The sequence below is a fragment of the Hyperolius riggenbachi genome, chromosome 5, assembly GCF_040937935.1.
Source record: "Hyperolius riggenbachi isolate aHypRig1 chromosome 5, aHypRig1.pri, whole genome shotgun sequence".
Taxonomy (NCBI): Eukaryota; Metazoa; Chordata; class Amphibia; order Anura; family Hyperoliidae; genus Hyperolius; species Hyperolius riggenbachi.
Genome location: NC_090650.1, coordinates 182,448,082 through 182,470,064, shown reverse-complemented (window position 1 = coordinate 182,470,064; position 21,983 = coordinate 182,448,082). Strand labels below are relative to the sequence as shown.

The 21,983-nt window shown below is 45.5% G+C and overlaps 1 protein-coding gene across 6 annotated transcripts in view; it reads right to left on the bottom strand.

Annotated features, from left to right (window-relative positions):
* Positions 1-21,983, bottom strand: part of LOC137518508 (tensin-3-like) — an 841,402-nt gene that overhangs the window by 340,016 nt on the left and 479,403 nt on the right. For all 6 annotated transcript variants that reach the window (XM_068236462.1, XM_068236464.1, XM_068236463.1 and 3 more), the window contains one exon: positions 9,979-10,574. In XM_068236462.1, coding sequence (XP_068092563.1) covers positions 9,979-10,574 — 596 coding nt within the window. The remainder of the gene's footprint in view (positions 1-9,978; positions 10,575-21,983) is intronic.

Genomic DNA, 21,983 nt, shown 5'->3' with positions numbered 1-21,983 from the left:
CTCTAGTCCTTTGAGAAGGCCTAGGGACAAAAGCTCATCTGTCAAGCTTTTATATTGCCCTCTTTATACATGTTAATTAGATCCCCTCTAAGGCGTCTTTTCTTTAGACTAAATAAAACACAGTTTATCTAGCCTTTCTTGGTAAGTGAGACCTTCCATCCCACGTATCAATTTTGTTGCTCATCTCTGCACCTGCTCTAAAACTGCAATATCTTTCCTGTAATGTGGTGCCCAGAACTGAATTCCATATTCCAGATGTGGCCTTACTAGAGAGTTAAACATTGGCAATATTATGCTAGCATCTCAAGTTTTTATTTCCCTTTTAACCTCCCCGGCGTTCTATTGAGATCGCCAGGGAGGCTGCAGGAGGGTTTTTCTTTAATTAAAAAAAAACTATTTCATGCAGCCAACTAAAAATTGGCTGCATGAAAGCCCACTAGAGGGCGCTCCGGAGGCGTTCTTCCGATCGCCTCCGGCGCCCAGAATAAACAAGGAAGGCCGCAATGAGCGGCCTTCCTTGTTTTGCTTAGATCGTCGCCATAGCGACGAGCGGAGTGACGTCATGGACGTCAGCCGACGTCCTGACGTCAGCCGCCTCCGATCCAGCCCTTAGCGCTGGCCGGAACTTTTTGTTCCGGCTACGCTGGGCTCAGGCGGCTGGGGGGACCCTCTTTCGCCGCTGCTCGCGGCGGATCGCCGCGGAGCGGCGGCGATCAGGCAGCACACACGGCTGGCAAAGTGCCGGCTGCGTGTGCTGCTTTTTATTTGAAGAAAATCGGCCCAGCAGGGCCTGAGCGGCAGCCTCCGACGGTGATGGACGAGCTGAGCTCGTCCATACCGCTCAGGAGGTTAATGCATCCCAAAATTTTATTAGCTTTAGCTGCAGCAGCTTGGCATTGAATACAATTATTTAACTTGTTGTCGATGAGTACTCCTAAGTCTTTCTCCAAGTTTGATGTCCCCAACTGTATCCCATTTATTTTGTATGGTGCTAGAACATTGGTACAAACAAAGTGCATGACTTTACATTTTTCATCATTGAATTTCATCTGCCATTTATGTGCCCATATAGCCATCCTATCCAGATCCTGTTGCAATATGTCACTATCTTCCTGAGAGTTGATGATTCTGCACAATTTTGTACCATCTGCAAAAATAGCAACATTGCTTTCTACTGCATCTACTAGGTCATTAATAAATAAATTGAAGAGCACTGGACCTAGTACAGACCCCTGTGGGACCCCACTGCTAACAGGCACCCATTTTGAGTATGATCCATTGACCACAACTCTTTGTTTTCTGTCCATTAGCCAGTTCCCTATCCATGCACACAGACTCTTCCCCAGTCGAAGGCCTTTGCAAAGTCCAAGCATATCACATCTACAGCATTCCCAATATCCACATTAGCGTTCACTACCTCATAAAAGCTGAGCATCTTAGTCAAACAGGACCTGTCTTTAGTAAACCCATGCTGATGCTGAGAAATAAGATTATTTTCTACTGTGAAGTCATGTATAGTATCTCTTAGTAACCCCTCAAATAGTTTGAATACAACTGATGTTAAACTTACAGGTCTATAATTTCCTGGATCTGATTTTGTGCCCTTCTTAAATAATGGGAAAACGCAGGCTGTACGCCAATCCACTAGGACTCTGCCAGTTGAAAGAGAGTTACAAAAGATAAGATAAAAGGGTTTATCTGTTACTGAACTTAATTCCCTTAGGACCCGAGGATGCATGCCATCCAGGCCAGGTGCCTTGTCTATTTTTAATTTATTTAGTCTTGCCTTCACTTTTTCCTGCGTTAAGTATTTAATATTACAATTGGAAAATTGAGACTCTTCTGCCTCCGTAATTTACAACAGTGATATTTCCCTTGTGAAGACAGAAGCAAAGAAAGCATTTTGGAAAAAAGACATCCCAAAGTATTCACCAAGAGGCATGGTGAGTTCATAGAAGATTTTATTTTTGTCACAAGTTAGCGGAAAATGACACTTTTTGAGTTTCTATTTCTGCTAACTTGTGACAAAAAAAAAAAAAATGAAATCTGTCACGGACTCACCATGCCCCTCTCTGAATATTTTGGGGTGTCTACTTTCCAAAATGGGGTCGTTTGTGGGGTGTGTTTACTGTCCTGGCATTTTGGGGGTGCTAAATTGTAAGCACCCCTGTAAAGCCTAAAGGTGCTCATAGGACTTTGGGCTCCTTAGCGCACCTAGGTTGCAAAAAAGTGTCACACATGTGGTATCGCCATACCCAGGAGAAATAGTATAATGTGTTTTGGGGTGTATTTTGACACATACCCATGCTGGGTGGGAGAAATATCTCTGTAAATGAGATTTTTTTACACACAATTGTCCATTTACAGAGATATTTCTCCCACCCATGCTGGGTATGTGTAAAAATACACCCCAAAACACATTATATTACTTCTCCTGAGTACGGCGATACCACATGTGTGACACTTTTTTGCAGTCTAGGTGCGCTAAGGGGCCCAACATCCTATTAGTGCCTTTAGGATTTCACAGGTCATTTTGAGGCATTTGGTTTCTAGACTACTCCTCACGGTTTAGGGCCCCTAAAATGCCAGGGCAGTTTTGGAACCCCACAAGTGACCCCATTTTTGAAAGAAGACACCCCAAGGTATTCCGTTAGGTGTATGGTGAGTTCATAGAAGATTTTATTTTTTGTCACAAGTTAGTGGAAATTGATTTTTATTGTTTTTTTTTTTTCACAAAGCGTCATTTTCCACTAACTTGTGACAAAAAATAAAATCTTCTATGAACTTACCATACACCTAACGGAATACCTTGGGGTGTTTTCTTTCTAAAATGGGGTCACTTGTGGGGTTCCTATACTGCCCTGGCATTTTAGGGGCCACCCTGCTTATGACCGGTTCCACAAATTCGGCCCCTCATAGACCACCTGCCATCAAAATTGGCAGATGATTTTACCCCTGAACAGTCATTTTGAGGCATTTGGTTTCTAGACTACTCATCATGGTTTTAGGCCCCTAAAATTCCAGGGCAGTATAGGAACCCCAGAAATGACCCCAATTTAGAAAGAAGATACCCCAAGGTATTCCATTAGGTGTATGATGAGTTCATAGAAGATTTTACTTTTTGGGGTCATTTGTGGGGTTCCTATACTGCCCTGGAATTTTAGGGGCCTAAAGCCGTGAGGAGTAGTCTAGAAACCAAAAGCCTCAAAATGACTGTTCAGGGGTAAAAGCATCTGCCAATTTTGATGACAGGTGGTCTATGAGGGGCCAAATTTGTGGAACCGGTCATAAGCAGGGTGGCCTCTTACATAACAGGTTGTGAACTGAAGTGCAGGAAGCGCAGGATGTTCTCAAATCGTGACCTGGACATGGCAGCAGAGAACATGGGCATGTGATGTATTGGGTGTGTAGACCAATAAGACCGCAATACATTATTTTTGACTAGACCCATGTTAAGGAGAAGGCCCCCAAAAATGTTACGTTCAGAAACTTGGAGTCATTTCCACCAAAAAGGCTGGGCATGTTAGCTTCTTGGATTGGCGGTTGCGCATTGTGTGGCATAACGGTTGGTCTCAGCCACAATTAAGTCATAGAGACCAGCAGTGATCAGAAAAAAAAATTCTGTTAATGCGGTGGGGCGGGTGAGGGTTTGGTCGGGTGATCAGAAGCCCGCAGGGGGCAGATTAGGGTCTGATCTGATGGGTAGCAGTGACAGGTGGTGACAGGGGGTGATTGATGGGTGATCAGTGGGTGATTAGAGGGGAGAAAAGATGTAAATAATGCACTGGGGAGGTGATCAGGGGGGGTCTGAGGGCAATCTGAGGGTGTGGGCGGGTGTTTGGGTGCCCGCAAGGAGCAGATTAGGGTCTGATCTGATGGGTAGCAGTGACAGGTGGTGACAGGGGGTGATGGGGTGATCGATAGGTTATCAGGGTGTGATTAGAGGGGAGAATAGATGCAAGCAATGCGCTGGTGAGGTGATCGGGGGGGGGGGGGGGTCTGAGGGTGTGGGCGGGTGTTTGGGTGCCAGCAAGGGGCAGATTAGGGTCTGATCTGATGGGTAGCAGTGACAGGTGGTGACAGGGGGTGACGGGGTGATTGATAGGTGATCAGGGTGTGATAGAGGGGAGAATAGATGCAAGCCATGCACTGGCGAGGTGATCGGGGGGGGGGGGGGGGGTCTGAGGGCAATCTGAGTGTGTGGGCGGGTAATTGGGTGCCTGCAAGGGGCAGATTAGGGTCTGATCTGATGGGTAGCAGTGACAGGTGGTGACAGGGGGTGATTGATGGGTGATTGACAGGTGATCAGTGGGTGATTACAGGGGAGGATAGATGTATACAGTACACAGGGGGAGGGGGTCTGGGAAGGATCTGAGGGTGTGGCGGGGTGATCAGGAGCCCCCATGGGGCAGTTTAGTAAGTAATCTAAAATATAGCGATGACAGATAGTGACAGGGAGTGATTAGGGGGGTGATTGGGTTCAAACAGTGGTCTGAGGGGGTGCTCAGGGGGGGGGGTCTGAGGGGTGCTGTGGGCGATCAGGGGGCAGGATCAGTGTGTTTGTGTGCTTACTAGGGGGGCTGCCTCCTGCCCTGGTGGTCACTTGATCACCGGGACCACCAGGGCAGGAGGCAGCCTGTATAATACGCTTTGTATACATTACAAAGCATATTATACGCTTTCTATGCGGCAAATCAGGGGTTAACAACCCGCTGGCGTTTCTAAACAGCCGGCGGGTTGACGTTGCGGGTGGGCGGAGCCTAATGCCGGCTGATGCGCGCTTGCATCAATGAGTGCGATCCCCGGCAATTCAGTCCCCCAGGAGCCGCCGCCGATCGGCGTTACGCGGTCCTGGGGGTGCCACTTTGCCGCTGCCCATAGGTAGTGTGCGGTTGCCAAGTGGTTAAGCAATAAAAATTAACCAAACAATGATGCAAAATGAACCCAACATAAGAGGGCTTCAATGAAGCACGTTCTGTCAGAGTTGGGTACAGTACAGAATTGTACGGCGAGTTTAAAAAAAAAAAAAAAAAAAGCACTAACAAGAGTGACAGACCGTGACACTAATAGACTGTCTGTCACACAATCAATACAGGCAGATGCAGCAGTTAGAAAATTACTGCTACTACTACTAACTAGTACCAGAGGGGTCGCTAAGGCCTTTGATCCGGGGCACCGGCCTGGAACCTGTTGCCATTGTGTCCCGGATCTATTATGGTCCCCTGGGCCCTGCTCTCTCCTTCTCAGACCGCAGATCGCGGCGACTCCTCCCGCCCTTCACTTCCTCTCACTCCCCCGCCCCCGTCCCCCCGTCCCCCAGCCTGCTCATCTACAAACAGCGGCAGCTTACCTCTTCCTGGAATCCAGCGTGGAGTGGAGGCCAAAAACCGCAGACCTCTCTCTTCCTCCTGTGTTCCCGTAGTGACCAGCTTCTGCTAATGATGCTGATCACGTCATTAGGAGAAACTGAGCATGGGGAAACAGCCGGAGGAAGAGAGAGGTCTGCGGCTTTGGTCCCCACTCCACGCTGGAATCCAGGCAGAGGTAAGCTGCTGCTGTTTATAGATGAGAGGGCGGGGGGACCAGTGGGGGACCAGGAGGGGGGCAGCACAGCGCAGCCCAGCCCAGCCACCTATACTGAAAGCCCCATACCTACCTACCTATACTGAAAGCCCCATATCTATTTACCTATACTGAAAGCCCCTCTACCTATACTGAAATCCCCATACCTACCTATACTGAAAGCCCCAATACCTACCTACCTATATTGAAGGCCCCATACCTACCTACCTATACTGAAAGCCCCAATACCTACCTACCTATACTGAGGACCCCATACCTACCTACCTATACTGAAGGCCCCATACCTACCTACCTATACTGAAAGCAACATACCTACCTATACTGAAAGCCCCAATACCTACCTACCTATATTGAAGGCCCCATTCCTACCTATACTGAGGACCCCATAACTACCTACCTATACTGAAGGCCGCATACCTACCTATACTGAAGGCCTCATACCTACCTTCCTACCTATACTAAAGGCTTCTATACCTTCTACCTATAATTAATCTACCTATACTTAGCTACTTATAATGAACTAAAGGCCCTTATACCTACCTACCTATACTGAGGCCCCTATACCTACCTACCTACCTATACTGAAGACCCCTATACATAGCTATCTATCCTGAAGGCATTTATACCTAGCTACCTATGCTGAAGCAAAGCTCCTGGGCCCAGCAAAGCAAAGTTCCCAGCAAAGGTAAAGCCCCTGGGCCTCAGACAAGCAAAGCAAAGCCCCAGGGCCCTAGCCCAGCAAAGCAAAGCCCCCAGCCCAGAAAAGCAAAGCCCCAGGGCCCTAGCCCAGCAGGGCAAAGCCCCCAGCCCAGCAAAGCAAAGCCCCCAGCAAAGCCTCCGGGCCCCAGCCCAGCAAAGCGTACAGCCAAGCAAAGCTCCCAGCTCAGCAAAGCCTAGTAAAGCCTGCAGCCCAGCAAAGCATCCAAAAATGCCCTCACCCCAGTGAAGCCCACAGCAAATTGCCCAGCAAGTCACCCAGCAAAGCCCCAGGCCCAGCACCCAGCAAAGCCAGGCCAGCACAGTATCACCACCAGTAAGCCCAGCATAACCGCCAGCCGAGTACAGCACACAGGCCAGCCAGCCGAAAACAAGAAAGACAGAAGCCGGGTGAGGGGCTTATTTATGTGAAATACTGCCTACCGAATATATTTAAGTTACACCACTGCTATGTTCATGGATATTTGGCCCCATCTATGACCATGCCCACTGTCCCGTGGCATGACCATGCCCATTTTTCGTGCCGCACATTATTTTCCTCTTGGTGCCCAAGGGTGCCCCGGATCTCCCAGGAACCTAGAAACGCCCCTGACTAGTACTGCAGCTGCTTTTATACATATATAACGGAATACTAACGGAATGAGACAAGGGTGCCCACTGTCCCAACTTATTTTTAATCTAACAATACAACCCTTAGCTGAAGCTATACGATCTAACCACAACATAAAAGGAATCAATTATAAGAATACAGAACATAAAAATTGCTATCTCTGCAGATGATGTAATAATTTCCCTCACCAATGTAGAAAAATCTTTAGCAGAAACTCAGTAAAATATCTTACTACAAAGGAAACTTTACTAAATCTCAGATACTGGGTATTAATGTACCATCTCAAATACAAGAAAAGCTTCATAAACACTTCCCTTACACTTGGGCAACTGGTTCTATAACCTGTTTGGGATTTAAACTGATCTCCCCCAGCTCCCTACTGTTACATAGTTACATAGTTATTTGGGTTGAAAAAAGACATACGTCCATCGAGTTCAACCAGAGAACAAAGTACAACACCAGCCCGTCCCCTCACATACCCCTGTTGATCCAGAGGAAGGCGAAAAACCCTTACAAGGCATGGTCCAATTAGCCCCAAAAGGGAAAAAATTCCTTCCCGACTCGAGATGGCAATCAGATAAAATCCCTGGATTAACATCATTGGGCATTACCTAGTAATTGTAGCCATGGATGTCTTTCAATGCAAGGAAAGCATCTAAGCCCCGTTTAAATGCAGGTATAGAATTTGCCATAACTACTTCCTGTGGCAATGCATTCCACATCTTAATCACTCTTACTGTAAAGAACCCTTTCTGTTTGCGATTTTGCCAAATGTGGTGTCACAGTTAACTCATCTCTTCAACTACAAGAAAGGCCCAGGAGTAGTCTTAGCTACCGTAATATCTATGTTACGGCAGGGCCCTTATTACACTTTCTCTTACAGGGCTATGGAAACCGTTTTGCCCATGCAATAAAGAAAGGTGCAAAAATGAAATCATGCCTAGCAGAGTATGGTTTCGATCCATCAACCTCGGGGTTATGGGCCCAGTACGCTTCCGCTGCATCACTCTGCTTACATTTGTATACAATCTTCAAGTTTAAGAAGGGTACATTAGTTGACACTACAATATATGTTACAGCAAGGCCCTAATGACACTTTCTCTTAAGAGGCTATGGCCACCGATTGGCCCATGTGGTAAAGCAAGGTGTAAAAAAATAAAGTACACCTAGCAGAGGATGGTTTCGATCCATCCACCTCTGGGTTATGGGCAAAGCACACCTCCGCTGACAAGATCCTCCTCCAGAGGAGGAGAAGGAGGCTGTTGTGGGGTGCTATTTGAGGAATAACAATCAGCTAGGAGCAAGCTAACAAGCCTACAAGAGCCTAACTAAGCTTTCCCTAGCAGAGTCTGTGAGCAGCTGTTCCTTCACTAATTACTGTAGGCAGACGAGTGACTGTAATGGTCGGCGCTGCCTGCCTTTTATAAGGGGGGTGGGGCTCTAGGAGTGAGTGTAGTCTGATTGGCGACAATGTGCCTGCTGACTGTGATGTAGAGGGTCAAAGTTGAGCTAATGGAGCATTATGGGGGCAAACAGAACTTCCGCAAAAGTTCGCCTTCGCCGGCGAATGCGAAAAACCCAAAGTTCGCCTGGAACCGTTCGCACGCGAACCATTCGGCCCATCTCTAGTCCCAATATGGCTGAAGTTCTACAAATTCTTAATACTAACTGCCAAGAAGACTGTTAGATGGCAGTTAGACCGCTAGGAGACTGTTAGGCGGCGAAACCACCATCTATTTACACTGTACATCACTGCGATCTATGGCAGTGCTGTACTGGGGAGAGCCGTGTGACACACCTGTCCCCCTGGGAGGTTCAGAGAGTGATTGGCTCTCATAGGCTGATGTCTATAAGAGCCGATCGCTGGGATTGGCTGCCAGGGGGAGGGAGGAAAGGGTATAAGAAAATAAATTAAAAATAGTCAAATGTATTATATATAAAAAAAGAAATAAGTAAACAAAAAAAAACTAAACAAACAAACATGCCGTCAGGGATCAGAGCCCACCAACAGAAAGCTTTATTAGTGGGCTGAGAAGGGAGGGGAATCACTTGTGTGCTGAGTTGTACGGCCCTGCAGCGAGCAATCAGAGCCCACCAACGGAAATCTTTGTTGGTGGGCTGAAAAGGGGGGGGGGGGGAATCACTTGTGTGCTGAGTTGTACGGCCCTGCAGCAGGCCCTTAAAGCTGCAGTGGCCTAAATAGTAAAAAATTGCCTGGTCACTAGGGGGGTGTAAGCTAACAGTCCTCAAGTGGTTAATGAATATTAAATACTGACTGGATTATAGACATAACTAAAACTCATTCAGGGTACCTACTGATCATACTTGTCAGGTATTCCTAACTTATAACTAAATCAAACTGGTGTTATCTGTTACTCTGTTAACCTGTTAATCTTACATTTTACTTTTTCTTTTCAGTTTTGATTTTGTTATGTTTATTCTTGGTCTATGCTACAACTACAATATATAAAACACATGTTTTGCTATCTATCTATTATGCTGTCACCTATATGGATACCTTATGTCCAAACATAGTGCTATGAGTTATTAATGGCCTCAATTCACTGACCTTAACTCCTGTCTTTAATAACTCTTCGGAGCTGTTTTACAGTTATCACAATTATATCACCATGGTGATAACCGTTAAACAGCTCAGAAGAGTTATTAAAGACAGGAGTTAAGGTTAGTGAATTGAGGCCATTATTGAAAAATGTAGTCTTGAAAGATGTAATATGTAATGCCAACGGTGATTAACCTCACACTCATCTGTATTTATACCACAATAAAATGTTTTGAAAACATTGTTCTTAAACCCATTGTTCTCTATATCTTTCTGTGTACCTTATGTCCCTTTTTCATAACCCTGCTACAGCAATACAGTGACCTACAACATGTTCATTAGTTCTGTAGAAAAGATTTACAAAATAGCATTATTTAAGATTAAGACTAACCAACCATGGTTTTAACCCTGCTGTATGCTAACCTGAGTTTAGATTTGCATTAAATGTTTAGGTAAAGCAGGAAGTAATCATTAAAATTCAAAATGTGGTTAAAACCATTTTTGTTACCTTTGAGTGAAGATTCAGTTGACTTTAAAAAATCAGGAAGAAAACTGGGAAATGGAATACTGACAGTACTGCCACTGGGGCTTGAAAAACTGCTTGAAGGAGGAGACATGGAGCCAAAGGGAAGTTCACTTTCAGAAATTCTCTTTTTCTCGGGCAGTGGTGGTTGTGAGTGCTGGCTTTTTACTGTTTGTTGCAATATCAAATTGCCTTGATTATTAGAGTTTTTGCTGTCCATTGAAAACTGTGATCTTAATAGATTAGGGGAAACATCTGTATGTGGCAAAAATGATTCCTGCATTCCAGCAAGTTCTGGATTATTGTTAACATTAACAAGTCTGTCAGCATTACAACTTGTCTGAATAGTTTTGCTCATCAATTGCTTTTGGTGATCTGCGAGTACACCATCTTGACTGCTTGTTTCAATTATTTGCATCCAAAAAGTGAAGTCATTGGTCAAAGTTTTTTTTTGTTGGTTCAAAGTGAAAACTGATTCCTGGCTGCTCATTGGAAATGTGCTCTGGTTTTTCAAGGAATACTCATTGGACTGCATAAGATTGGGCAGATTTTCCATCCAGACTTGACTGCTTTCTGACTTACTGTGTAAAAAGAGAAATATATTTAATTTGCAAAATGATTCCAACATAGAAAACAGCACAAATCCAGGAGTATCTGTAACATGGATTTAACTAGAATTCAGTGGGAGACCCAAGATCCCCCCTAAGAAACACAAAGAAAAATTACATAAGATCATAACTACTATATTGTATATACAATTATATTATCTGATTGCCATCTGGAGTCGGGAAGGAATTTTTCCCTTTTGAGGCTAATTGGACCATGCCTTGTAAGGGTTTTTCGCCTTCCTCTGGATCAACAGGGATATGTGAAGGAGCAGGCTGGTGTTGTACTTTGTTCTCTGGTTGAACTCGATAGACGTATGTCTTTTTTCAGCCTAAATAACAATGTAACTATGTAGCCATACTGTACTGTTTTTCACAACAACCGCTATCTAAAAATCTAAGGCCTCATTCACATCAATATACGCAGATGGCCGTCTACGATCGCACGGCATCTATGCCGCTATGCTGATTCCATTCACTACAGTGAATGGTTCAGCGCTGCAATTCCTGAAAAATGCATGCAGCAGAGTGATAGCGCATCCCACTGCTTCGCAGCACACTTTATGGGAACAGTAGAAGTGCTGCCTATGCACTTCTACCGTTCTTGCATGTCGCACAATATATGCGGCAGCGCGTATAGTGGGAACGAGGCCTAAGACCATAATCAAACAGCATGTCTTTAAAAAACATAATTACAGTAAGTAGACTAATTATCTAAGATACAGCGTTCCACACGGCTTCCTGGTTCAGAGACTTCCGACATGTGTTCCACTCAGTGTCTCCACTCTTTGTGCCAGTGCCACTTCAAGGATTGAATCCACAGTAGGACTCGATTATCAGACGGATAATAGCATAGCAGTCTCTTAGTAATTTAGCAACATAGTGGTGTTACACATACCTCCCAACTTTTTGCGATAAGAAAGAGGGACACTTAAGCCACATCCCTAACCACACCCCAGACGACACCCCTAGTCACACATACCATAAAGATTTTATAGGAAAATTAGAACATTTTTTAGTAGGAAAAATCTTACACAGATATGTACAGGAGTCCTGAAAGAGGATAAGGAAGAAGACAAATGAGGAAGAAAGAGGAACAGGGGTCATAAAGAGGGACTGTCCCTTGGTAGCCATGGCTATAATTTCACAGTCTAAGCTCTGTGGGGAACATAGACAACATAGCAATGTTGCTGGGAAATAACAGTAAAGAAAAAAGAAGAAAATACAATAGTAGCCCTAAAGAGGAACTGTCACGAAAATCCTAAAATTTAAAACACATACAAATAAGAAGTACATTTCTTCCTGAGTAAAATGAGCCATAAATTACTTTTATCCTATGTTGCTGTCACTTACAGTAGGTAGTAGAAATCTGACATTACCGACAGATTTTGGACAAGCCCATCTTCGCATAGGGGGGTTCTCAGGGATTTCTTTATTTTTAAAAGCAGTTAGTGAATGGCAGTTGCTCCGTCCAACTGCCAAAATAGTGTGCAGCAACCAGGGATGCTGTCCAGCATCTTTGTATAAAGATTTTTCAGGGTATATATTTATAAAGAATGAAGGCCCTGCTGAGAATCCCCTATGGAGGGATGGACTAGCCCAAAATCTGTCGGTAATGTCAGTTTTCTACTACCTACTGTAAGTGACAGCAACATAGGAGAAAGGTAATTTATGGCCCCTTTTACTCAGGAAGAAATGTACTTCTTATTTGTATGTGTTTTAAATTTTAAGATTTTCGCGACAGTTCCTCTTAAGTACTTATTTTTGTTTCTTTAAAACTGTTCTCAGTGTGCTGCTGTCATCTGATTATTACCAGGCTCCTGACCATGGCTGACCTGAAAGTTAACCCTCCTGGCGGTTTATTAAAAATCCGCCAAGGGGCAGCAAAGTCTTTTTTTTAATTTTTTTTTTTCATGTAGCGAGACAAAGCTCAGCACGGGCTTACCGCCAGGGAGGTTAAATTACCAGGTCTGTCTGTCTCTGTCACACTCACATGAAGCCTCTGCAGTACAGGACAGGCTGCAGTGATTTGTGGTGTGACTGAGCTGCCTTATCTCCTCTGCCTCTCTGCCTACCTCCTCCTGTGTTCTCTGTGGGGAGCAATGCTGCTGATCTCTTCTTCCTGGATTCAGGCTTCTGCTTCTCCTAGTCTGGAGGAGGATGTGGGGGCGGGGTGCACACAGCTGCCTCTCACTTTCTATTGGTTGGAGGGAGGCACCAGCTTGCAGGAAGTACATAGAGGAGAGAAAGGAGTGTGAGGTTGATCTTTCTGTCTCTTTACTGCAGGATCTAAAGACTTTGACAGTGTGTCCATAGAAAAACGGGACTTAAAGGAATGCTATCGATTCACATATTTTTTTCAATTAACACAAGAATTGTTCGGGAAGTGCTGCTAAGTACTGGTGTATACATTTTAGTAGCAACTTCTTTGTTTACTGTTATCAAAATACTTTCAAATTTTACTGACGCCAAAACTGACGGCAGACTGAGCCATGAGGAGAGGGGAAATTCCCCTCACACTTGATCAGTTAACTCTATGTGTAACAGTTTGTGACAGAGAGAAACTCCCAACAGCTGCAGCTTCTGTGTCCTGCGTTTCTGACTGACGTGTATGAAGAGAGCAGAGGAAATGTAACTAATTGTCACAGCTCTTCATACTGTTTTTGCTTTCAGAGTTTGATATGTTTGATATTTGCTTTCTGTAGTCTGATATGCAACTCTGGCTGTGCATTGAAGCAGACACACCTTCTGTAATTGATTTGTCCCAATATAGCTAAATCCTACCCTCAATAAATTACAGCTTTTGCCTCTGATATTTAACATGAAAAGCAGGAAAATGTTTACACAGCTACTTAGACATTATTTGTACATTGTCATTTTAGAACACTTGGGTATCGATAGTATTCCTTTAAAGAGGAGGGGCCGGGACCCAGGATGAGGGGGCGGGGCCGGGATGGCCCCGCCCAAATCAGAACTGTTGCGCCCTATGGTGTTACACCACTATGTTACTTAAAGAGAAACTCCGACCAAGAATTGAACTACATCCCAATCAGTAGCTGATACCCCCTTTTACATGAGAAATGTATTCCTTTTCACAAATGGATCATCAGGGGACTCTGTATGGCTGATATTGTGGTGAAACCCCTCCCACAAGAAACTCTGAGGACCGTGGTCAGTGGCGGCTCCAGGAATTTTTTTTAGGGGGTGCTATGCAGGTGCTGGACCAATTTCCGGGGTAGCTGACGACCTGCGGCGAAGAAATGGGCGTGGTCATGACCGGATGAGGGCGGGGCTAACTGTAATTTAAAGTGAACCCGGGGTGAGAGTGATATGGAGGCTGCCATATTTATTTCCTTTTAAACAATTCTAGTTGCCTGGCAGCCCTGCTGATTTATTTGGCTGCAGTAGTGAACTAAATTACACCAGAAACAAGCATGCAGCTAATCTTGTCAGTTCTGACAATATTGTCAGAAACCCCTGACCTGCTGCATGCTTGTTCAGGGTCTATGGTTGAAAGAATTAGAGGCAGAGGACCAACACGGCAGCCAGGCAGCTGGTATTGCTTAAAAGGAGATAAATATGGCAGCCTCAATATTATTCTCACCTCGGGTTCCCTTTAGAAGTGCAACACAAAGACAGAGGGCCCAAGTTTTGGTGACCCTTTCCCCAGAAAATTCACATAATTGTGCAGGTTTTCTCAAGAAAATACACGTAATGTGAGCAGATTTGAACAAAAAACACGTTCAATAACCCCAATCGTTATCAGATATGACCCCAATATGCACAATCGTTATCAGATATGACCCCAATATGCACAATCGTTAACAGATATGATGCCAATATGCACAATCGTTAACAGATATGACGCCAATATGCACAATCGTTATCAGATATGACCCCAATATGCACAATCTTTATCAGATATGACCCCAATATGCACAATCGTTATCAGATATGACCCCAATATGCACAATCGTTATCAGATATGACCCCAATATGCACAATCGTTATCAGATATGACCCCAATATGCACAATCGTTATCAGATATGACCCCAATATGCACAATCGTTATCAGATATGACCCCAATATGCACAATCGTTATCAGATATGACCTCAATATGCACAATCGTTATCAGATATGACCTCAATATGCACAATCGTTATCAGATATGACCCCAATATGCACAATCGTTATCAGATCTGACCCCAATATGCACAATTATTATCAGATCTGACCACAATTTGCACAATCCTCAGCAGATCTGACCCCAATATGCACAATCCTCAGCAGATCTGACCACAATATGCACAATGCTCAGCAGTTCTTCTGACCACAATCAGCAGCACCACCTGAAAAAAAGAAAAACCCATTTACTCACCTACAGTCAGAAGACCTCCTGTCCCGACCTCCTCCTGTCCTGACCTCCTTGTTGCGCGCAGCTCCCACGATCCTCTTCCTTGACGTGACTTCCTGCCTGCAGCCTGCATTACCCGGCGAGCAGAGCTACGGGAAAATGGCCGCCCGAAGCCCTGCACTGCAGACTCCAAGTCTGCTTTGGAGTCTGCAGAGCAGGGCTTCGGGCGGCCATCTTACCGTAGCCCTGCTCTGCTGCTTCAGGCTGCCGCTGTGAACTGACTCGGCGTCTCTTAGACGCCTGAAGTCAGTTCACGCCAGGGGGTGCTTGGACAATTGCACCCTCCTGGCGCCGCCCATGAATGTAGTTTATTGCAGTCTTCTGTAGTACCAGCTTGATTGCTGTATGTCATTATTGTGAACAGTTATCTCCTTGTTTCTCTTGTAGTATGGGTTTCTTCCTGTAACTACTCACAAGTCTTTATTGCATCTGCTTCTGTATTTGTAGCATGGCAGTATATCGCTGCATAGGTAGAAAAATCTTTATCTTTCACATCTTCTTCATTTATGGAATCAAAAATAGAATATTGATGTGTATTTATCAATCCTTTTCAAAAACTTTACATTGGCTGTCTTCTATAACTGGATGATCTTGACATCTTAGTCTTGATATTGAAATCTTGATATGATGTAACAATCTCTATTGTAGTTTCAAATATCTATCAAAACCTTCTTTCACTCATCTTCTGGTATTTTCGATTGTCAAAAATCTTGTCCTCTTCTAGTTCATCAGATTTATCTGTAAAAACTGAATATCTACATTTTCATCTTCTAATGCTCTCTCTTCACCCACCTGATAATCTCATTTATCTTTTAACCTGGTGTCTTCTTCTGTCTGTTCTTCTTTTCTTGTATTCCTCCAGGCCCACTTTCCTCTTAGTGCTGTCTTGATCTTCTCTCAGCTGGTGCGTCAACCAGTGGTCGGAGTTGTTAACCACTTGCCGACCGCCCACTGTAGATTGGCAGCGGCAAAGTGGCAGCCCCAGGACCACGTAACAACAATTGGCGTCGGGTCCTGGGACTCTTCCGGGCCGGGGATCGCGCGCAGATCTCTGCGCCCGCATCCGCCGGCAACAGGCTTGGCCCACCCGCAACGTCAACCTGCCGGCCAATCGGAAGCGCCGGCGGGTTGTTAACCCCTGGATTGCCGCATCTAAAGCGTATAATATGCTTTGTAATGTATACAAAGCGTATTATACAGGCTGCCTCCTGCCCTAGTGGTCCCAGTGATCGAGGGACCACCAGGACAGGCTGCAGCCACCCTAGTCTGCACCCAAACACACTGATCTGCCCCCCCCCCCCTGCCCTCTGATTGCCCACAGCACCCCTCAGACCCCCCCCCCTGCCCAACCCCTCAGACCCCTGTTGGCACCCAATCACCCCCCTAATCACCCATCAATCACTCCCTGTCACTATCTGTCAACGCTATTTGTTAGATTAATCCCTTAACTGTCCCCTGGGGGCTCCTGATCACCCCCCCCCCCACACCCTCAGATCCTCCCCAGACCCCCTGTGTACTGTATACATCTATCCACTCCTATAATCACCTGTCAATCACCCATCAATCACCCATCAATCACCCCCTGTCACTGCTACCCATCAGATCAGACTCTAACCTGCCCCTTGCGGGCGTCTGATCACGCACCCACACCCTCAGATCGCCCACAGACCCACCGTCTGATCACCTCCCAAGAGCATTGTTTACATCTGTTCTCTCCTCTAAACACCCACTAATCACCCATCAATCACCCCGTCACTGCTACCCATCAGATCTGACCCTAATCTGCCCCTTGCGGGCACCCAATCACCCACCACACCCTGAAATAGCCCCCCAGACCCACTCTGATCAACTCGCCAGTGCACTGCTTTCATATATTCTCGCTTGTAATCACCTACTGATCACCTATCAATCACCCCGTCACCCCCTGTCACTGCTATCCATCAGATTAGACCCCAATCTGCCCCTTGCGGGCACCCAATCACCCGCCCATACCCTTAGATAGCCCCCCAGACCCGCTCTGATCAACTCGCCAGTGCATTGCTTGCATATATTCTCCCTTGTAATCACCAACTGATCACCTATCAATCACCCCGTCACCCCCTGTCACTGCTTCCCATCAGATCAGACCCTAATCTGCCCCTTGTGGCAACCAATCACCCGCCCACACCCTCAGATAGGCCCCAGACCCCTCTGATCACCTCCCCAGTGCATTATTTACATCTGTTCTCCCCTCTAATCACCCATCAATCACCCCCTGTCACCACCTATCATTGCTACCCATCAGATTAGACCCTCATCTGCCCCTTGCGGGCACCCAATGACCGGCCCACACCCTCAGATCGCCCTCAGATACCCCCGATCACCTCCCCAGTGCATTGCTTGCATCTATTCCCCCCTCTATTCACACCTTGAGACACCCATCAATAACCTCCTGTCACCCCCTAGCACACCTATCCAAGTCAGGCCCTAATTTGCCCCATGTGGGCTCCTGATCACTCAGCCAAACCCTCAGATCCCCCTTCCGATCACCTCCCCAGTGCATTGATTGCATCTATTCTCCCCTCTAATCACCCACTGAGACACCCATCAATCACCTCCTGTCACCCCCTAGCACTCCTATCCATCAGATCAGGCCCTAATCTGCCCCCCTGTGGGCTTCTGATCACCTGGCAAACCCTCACACGCCCCACCGCAGTGACAGAATTTTTTTTTCTGATCACTGCTGGTACGACTTAATTGTGGCGAGACCAACCGTTATGCCACACAATACGCAACCGCCAATCCAAGAAGCTACTATGCCCAGCCTTTTCGGTGGAAGCCACTCCAAGATTCAGAACGTAACATTTTTTGGGGCCTTCTCCTTAACATGGGTCTAGTCAAAAAGAATGTATTGCGGTCTTATTGGTCTACGCACCCAATACATCACATGCCCACGTTCTCTGCTGCCATGTCCAGGTCACGATTTGAGAACATCCTGCGCTTCCTGCACTTCAGTGCCAATACAACCTGTCATCTAAGAGGCCACCCTGCTTATCACTGGTTCCACAAAATTCGGCCCCTCATAGACCACCTGTCATCAAAATGTGCAGATGCTTATACCCCTGAACAGTCATTTTGAGGCATTTGGTTTGTAAACTACTACTCATGGTTTTGGACCCCTAAAATGCCAGGGCCATATAGGAACCCCACAAGTGACCCCATTTTAGAAAGAAGACTCCCCAAGGTATTCTGTTAGGTGTATGGTGAGTTAATAGAAGATTTTATTTTTTGTCACGAGTTAGCGGAAATTGATTTTTATTGTTTTTCTTCACAAAGTGTCATTTTCCGCTAACTTGTGACAAAAAATAAAATCTTCTATGAACTCACCATACTCCTAACTAAATACCTTGGGGTGTCTTCTTTCTAAAATGGGGTCATTTGTGGAGTTCCTATACTGTCCTGGCATTTTAGTGGCCCTAAACCGTGAGGAGTAGTCTTGAAACCAAATGTCTCAAAATGACCTGTGAAATCCTAAAGGTACTCATTGGACTTTGGGCCCCTTAGCACAGTTAGGGTGCAAAAAAGTGCCACACTCGTGGTATCGCCGTACTCGGGAGAAGTAGTATAATGTGTTTTTACACATACCTATGCTGGGTGGGAGAAATATCCCTGTAAATTATTATTATTATTATTTATTGATAAAGCGCCAACATATTCCGTGACGCTGTACAATGTAAGAAAACAAACAAGGGATACATAATGATACAGACAATGATATACATCAAATATGAACACTGATACAAGATACAACACTGCTGATTACAATTTGATTTAACATGATGACTAAAATGTATAAATGTCTAACAGTGTGCAAGCAATTAAATTAATAACATTCCATGACACAAAAGGGCGAGAGCCCTGCCCTTGCGAGCTTACAATCTAAAGGAATGGGGTGGAAACAAGAGGTGGGGAAGTATACAGTATATGTACAGGCAGGTAAATGGACAATTGTGTGTAAAAAAAATCAAAAAAAAATCATTTACAGAGATATTTCTCCCACCCAGCATGGGTATGTGTAAAAATACATGCCAAAACACATTCTACTATATCTCCTGAGTACGGCGACACCACGTGTGACACTTTTTTGCAGCCTAGGTGCGCTAAGGGGCCCAAAGTCCTATGAGCACCTTTAGGCTTTACAGGGGTGCTTACAATTTAGCACCCCCCAAAATGCCAGGACAGTAAACACACCCCACAAATGACCCCATTTTGGAAAGTAGACATCCCAAAGTATTTAGAGAGGGGCATGGTGAGTCCGTGGCAGATTTCATTTTTTTTTTTTTTTGTCACAAGTTAGCAGAAATGGAAACTTTTTTTTATTTTTATTTTTTTTTTGTCACAAAGTGTCATTTTCCACTAACTTGTGACAAAAAATAAAATCTTCTATGAACTCACCATGCCTCTTAGTGAATACTTTGGGATGTCTTCTTTCCAAAATGGGGTCATTTGGGGGTATTTATACTATCCTGGAATTGTAGCACCTCATGAAACCTGACAGGTGCTCAGAAAAGTCAGAGATGCTTCAAAATGGGAATATTCACTTTTTGCACCATAGTTTGTAATAGCTATAACTTTTACCCAAACCAATAAATATACACTTATTGGATTTTTTTTTTTATCAAAGACATGTAGCACAATACATTTGGACAAAAATGTATATAGAAATTTTACTTTATTTGAAAAATGTCAGCACAGAAAGTAAAAAAAAATCATTTTTTTTTGACAAAATTCATGTCTTTTTTGATGAATATAATAAAAACTAAAAATCACAGCAGCAATCAAATAGCACCAAAAGAAAGCTGTATTAGGGACAAGAAAAGGAGGTAAAATTCATTTAGATTGTAGGTTGTATGACCGAGCAATAAACCGTTAAAGCTGCAGTGGTCTGAATGGAAAAAAGTGTCTGGTCCTTAAGGGGTTTTATGACTGCAGTCCTTAAAGAGGAGCTGTTAGGTATAAGGTCTCAGAGACAAAAAATACATATATCAGTAGCTAAATACTGGCTGTACTTACATTACATATGCATTTCACTGTCCACGTTTGGATTTCACAGAATTTTTATATAGTATATGCAGAGATTGATGCTCCTGACATTTCATGGCAGCTTCCATCTTTTACTGTCTTGTCTGAAGCCAATTGTGATGTCATATCCTCCCTTACCCTGCTTCCTGATTAATTATTCATTAGCCCTCCCAAGTCCCAGCCCTCAGACACTCCTACCAGTCTCTGGGCTTATGCTCTGCACACAAGATGAGTTTTCCCGTTCGATCCGCGGGTCGATCGGGATCGATTCGATTATTTCCAACATGCCCGATTCGGATTTCGATCATTCCTGCCGTCGATTTGCATGTTAATTATGCCAAATCGACGGCAGGAACGATCAAAATCCGAATGGAGCATGTTGGAAATAATCTAATCGATCCCGATCGACCCGCGGATCGAGCGGGAAAACGCATCGTGTGTATTAGGCATAACGGGGGCATATTGTCTGTCACTCAGCGGGAAGCGATCATTGCGTGCAATCTCGCTGTCAGTTGGGGTGGGGGGAGCCGTGCGAGCGATTGCGTTGTCAGTCACGGGGGGGGTGCGGGCGGTTGCGATGTCGGTTGGTTTGCGGGCGATTGCGATGTCGGTCGGTTTGCGGGCGATTGTGATGTCGGTCGGTTTGCGGGCGATTGCGATGTCAGTCGTTTTGCTTGCGATTTCGATGATTGCAAAGTCAGTCGTTTTGCGGCCGAGATTGCAATGTCGGTCGTTTTGCTTGCGATTGCGATGTCGGTCGTTTTGCTTGTGATGCCGGTCGTTTTGCTTGTGATTGCGATGTCGGTCGTTTTGCGGGCGATTGTGATGCCGGTCGTTTTGCGGGCGATTGCGATGTCGGTAGTTTTGCGGGCGATTGCGATGTCGGTCGTTTTGCGGGCGATTGCGATGTAGGTCGTTTTGCGGGCGATTGCGATGTCGGTCATTTGGTTTGCGATTGCGATGTCGGTCGTTTTGCTGGCGATTGCGATGTCAGTCGTTTTGCTTGCGATGTTGGTCATTTTGCTTGTGTTGTCGGTCGTTTTGCGGGCGATTGCGATGTCGGTCGTTTTGCTTGTGATTGCGATGTCGGTCGTTTTGCTTGCGATTGCGATGTCGGTCGTTTTGCGGGCGATTACGATGTCGGTCGTTTTGCTTGCGATTGCAAAGTCAGTCGTTTTGCGGCTGATTGCGAAGTCAGTCGTTTTGCGGGCGATTGCGATGTCGGTCGTTTTGATTGCGATTGCGATGTCGGTCGTTTTGCTTGCGATTGCGATGTCGGTCGTTTTGCTGGCGATTGCGATGTCAGCCGTTTTGCTTGCGATGTCGGTCGTTTTGCTTGTGTTGTCGGTCGTTTTGCTTGCGATGTCGGCCGTTTTGCAGGCGATTGCGATGTCAGTCGTTTTGCTTGCGATTGCGATGTCGGTCGTTTTGCGGGCGATTGCGATGTCGGTAGTTTTGCGGGAGATTGCGATGTCGGTCGTTTTGCGGGCGATTGCGATGTCGGTCGTTTTGCTTGCGATTGCGATGTTGGTCGTTTTGCTGGCGATTGCGATGTCAGCCGTTTTGCTTGCGATGCCGGTCGTTTTGCTAGTGTTGTCGGTCGTTTTGCTTGCGATGTCGGTCGTTTTGCGGGCGATTGCGATATCAGTCTTTTTGCTTGCGATGTCGGTCGCGATTGCGATGATTGCAAAGTCAGTCGTTTTGCGGGCAAGATTGCGATGTCGGTCGTTTTGCTTGCGATGTCGGTCGTTTTGCTTGCGATTGCAATGTCGGTCGTTTTGCTTGTGATTGCGATGTCGGTCGTTTTGCGAGCAATTGCGATGTCGGTCGTTTTGCTTGCGATTGCGATGTCGGTCGTTTTGCTTGCGATTGCGATGTCGGTCGTTTTGCGGCCGATTGCAAAGTCA